This window comes from Terrapene carolina, unplaced genomic scaffold, assembly GCF_002925995.2.
Source record: "Terrapene carolina triunguis isolate 2854851 unplaced genomic scaffold, T_m_triunguis-2.0 Scaffold612, whole genome shotgun sequence".
Taxonomy (NCBI): domain Eukaryota; kingdom Metazoa; phylum Chordata; order Testudines; family Emydidae; genus Terrapene; species Terrapene triunguis.
The window spans coordinates 1,302,856-1,306,469 of NW_020664963.1; the positions used below are offsets into that span (position 1 = coordinate 1,302,856).

The 3,614-nt window shown below is 54.1% G+C and overlaps 1 protein-coding gene across 1 annotated transcript; it reads right to left on the reverse strand.

The window, feature by feature from the left end:
• Window positions 1-2,732: 2,732 nt before the first annotated feature.
• LOC112116129 (ribonuclease) lies at window positions 2,733-3,164 on the reverse strand. Its single transcript, XM_024213463.2, has one exon. It carries the CDS (start codon window positions 3,162-3,164, stop codon window positions 2,733-2,735), a length of 432 nt encoding a protein of 143 aa, XP_024069231.2.
• Window positions 3,165-3,614: the final 450 nt, after the last annotated feature.

The following is a 3,614-nucleotide window of genomic DNA, read 5'->3' on the forward strand; positions in this document are numbered from 1 at the left end:
TTATAGTGATAACTTCCCATACAAGTCTCTGGACCTTGCTGTGTCACACCGGAGCTGTCAATCACGAGGGATTCAAGATTGCTCTGTTTAGCATTATTTTGAGTTGTTACTGGGAGGATCCGCAGCTGTTTCTTATCTCATCCCTCTGGCTCAACTCCTTATCTCGTCCTTCGGGGGTGCCTTTGCTTTAGGGTCGTCAATCTGCCATCCTGGATCGTTCCACTCCCTTCACCATCCAGGCCAGTTGTCCTGTCTCAGTTAATCACCACACGTTCTTCACTCACACCAACAGTAAATAAGGCAATTACAGCCATAAAACTTCTATCCTTCTAGAAACAATCCTTAACACAATCAGTAAAGAATAAACCCAGAACAATTTCATCTTGCTAATTCAAAGCTAGCAAAATGGAGTATAAGGCAAAATAAACAAAATGGAGTACAATTTTACTTGAGACAATTTCTTCCCATTAGGCTTTTGTCCTACAACATGGCACCTGATACTCCGGAGATAAAAATCCCTGTAGCCCCTTCCCTACCCCCACTGAGCCACCCAGCTTATGGCCACAGAGAAATTGGTGTCACCTAGAGGGGAAAGGTCCTGTAGCCCCTTCATAGCCAGAAAGAACCCATGCCATGGAGCAGGACTGGAGCTGGCATCCCAAAAGGGGCAGCGCCCCATATCGCATTCCTGACCATCACCCCCAACTCCAACAGCAGGCTCTATGGCCGGATTGGAGTCAGTACTCACTAGATTCATAGATTCCAAGGCCAGAAGGGACCACTGTGACCATCTAGCCCGACCTCCTGGATCACACAGGCAGGAGACCTGCCCCCCAATAATTCCTGGAGCAGAGCTTTTAGAAAAACATCCCATCTTGAGTTAAAAATTGTGAGCAATGGAGCATCCACCACAACCCTTCGTAGATTGTGCCAATGGTTAATTACCCTCTTGCAGAGATGACCCGTGACTGCTGATACCGGAGTGGGGGAGGGCACAATGTAAAGAGGGGGCACCGTGACCACTACATATGTCACCTCTGAGAGGAACCTTCCTGCCCCACCTCCCCTGGGCCAGGGCAGCCAATCATGCCAGCTCCTGGGGGGCTGGGGCCACAAGCACTGGGAGCACATGTCTCTGGGCTGGGCTGGGGATGGGACTGGCCCTGGCCTGGGGAGATTCACAGCACCAGTGTCTCCCTGGAACTCCTGCGCCGCCACAGACACCTCCTCAGGAGAGGGCTGCAGGCAATGCCCCTACCTCCAGCTGAACAGAGGGACCCTGCTCCCAGGGCCTTTCCCAGCAACTTCTGCTCAACCTGGGGCCACCACTCTCTCCGTGCCAAAGTTTTGGGGGGGGGGGTGAGCATGGGCTCTGTCCGCCCACTGCCCCTCCTCCTGGCACGTTTCTGGCTCACTCAGCCCCTGTCCCCGGCAGACGGGCCCAGTCGGGGAGCAGAAGGGGCGGGACAGAGCTGCTTCTCACACCGCCTGAAGGTGGCCACTCAAGGTCACTGCCTCTGTGCAGCGCTGTGACTGCCTGTGAGAAAGCCCAGCTGGGGAGGTGGCAGCAGCCCACTCCCTCCGCTCCCAACCTGGGTCTGGATGCTGGGGATAGGGGCTGAGCGAGCCAGAGCCCCCTGCTCCTCCACACATTTCCGGCTCACTTGGCCCTCTCTGTTAAACATTTACACCTTCTTTCCAGTCTGAATTTGTCTACCTTCAACTTCCAGCCGTTGGATCTTGTTATACTTTTCTCAACTAGATTGACGAGTCCATTATCAAATATTTGTTCCCTATATAGGGACTTATAAACTAAAATACAGTGTCAATGACCTAGGGCCAGATCTGTAGGGGGCACACACATTTTACCCCACTCCCTGCCTGCCAGAGCCAGCCAGTCCCCTTATGCTGAGACTATCTCAAAGCCAAGGGGAAGCCCGAAAAGGGAATGGACGTGTAAATCATTTCCCAACACACCCTCGTCATCCCACACACCCTTCTGCGGTTGGGGAGCTTGCAGCAGGAAGAAAGAGAAAGAGAGAAAAGTCTGATTTCTCTGCATCAAGTCCGGCACAACAGTAGACCTAGCCACGCTGCATTTGCAATCATGTTTTATTGCAGGAGGCAGCCCAGTAACAGCATCCAGGGCTCCACCTAGTGCAATCTTTATGCCACATCACCAACCCAGAAAACGCTGCATTGATGATGATGATGATGTATTAATTGTATCACAGTAGCGTCTCAGGGTCGTGGTCATAGATCCGGCTCACATTATTACATACGGGCCACTAGAGGCAGCAGGGGCTGAGGAGTGGGGAAGGGGCAGCTATACTGTATAATGGGCACTAGGGTGGCAGAGGGTGGGGGTGGGGAAGGAGCGGTTACACTGTATAATGGGCACTAGGGGCAGCAGAGGGTGGGGGCGGGGAAGGGGCAGCTATACTGTATAATGGGCACTAGGGTGGCAGAGGGTGGGGGTGGGGAAGGGGCAGCTATACTGTATAATGGGCACTAGGGGGCAGCAGAGGATGGGGGTGGGGAAGGGCAGCTATACTGTATAATGAGCACTAGGGGCAGCAGAGGGTGGGGGTGAGGAAGGGGCGGCTATACTGTATAATGGGCATAAGGAGCAGCAGGGGGTGGAGAAGGGATGGCTCTGCATTATAATCGCACTCGGGGCAGCAGCAGAGCAGGGGCTGGGGGGACTGACCGTGCTGTGCAATGGGCCCAGGCTATATTGATTTGTCGTAGTGCACAGGGACCCTCCCCACACAGGCGATGCGGATGCGTTGGGTGCTGGGGTCTGCATTGTAGTTGCAGGGCGGTGTCTGTGATCCCCCCTGCAGCCGGCAGGTGGTGAGGGCGAAGGAGGCTTTGCTGTCTCGCAGGTCCCCACTCGCCGGGGTCCCCCCAGAGCCGCAGACAGCGGTGATGGTGGCAGCACTGGCATGGACGAAGGTGTTGGTGAACTTGCAGACCACTGAGGTCATGCCCCGGTGCTGCATCATCTGGTTGCAGTAGGTCCTGGAGTCCGGGGCACTGCTCTTTGGGTAATCGACGTGCTGCCTCAAGAACTTCTCATAGCGCGTCTCCCCCCTGGCCAGAGTCAGCCACGTGGCCAGCCAGACGAGCAGCAGTATCAGGTGGTGTCCCCTCTGGGCCATGGTGCCTCTGCCTCCGGATCACCCTGCAGTGGAGGGGAAAGGGAGGGATGGACATATGGGGCAGAGGGGACCTGTTTCCACCCTGGCCCTCCACCTGCTCATCTCCTCCAGCCCGCCTGCCCCCGGTGAGCTCCTTGCAGATTGGTCCACAATTGTTGCCCTGGATTTGAGTGTTGTATGTACCCCAGAATGTGATCACACTAATTGCAGCCATATTATGTGCATTCAGTCACCATGAATTAATGAAATAGAACACCACATACCGTTAAGGGTTAATTTGGAAACAGGCTTTTAGAAGCAAGGTCATATCTAGCTGGCAGTTTCTGCTAATCAGAATGGGAGGAGGGGACAGACAAGTAAACAAGTGAGACTGAAAACCTTGGTGGATGGAAGACCTTGAATCTGGGCTCCTCTGATATTAGTTTATTGAAAGTTAGGAAAAGTGATGAT

What these genes read in the sequence shown, in the direction of transcription:
- LOC112116129 (XM_024213463.2), bottom strand. Translation starts at nt 3,164, where the DNA reads ATGGCCCAGAGGGGACACCACCTGATACTGCTGCTCGTCTGGCTGGCC.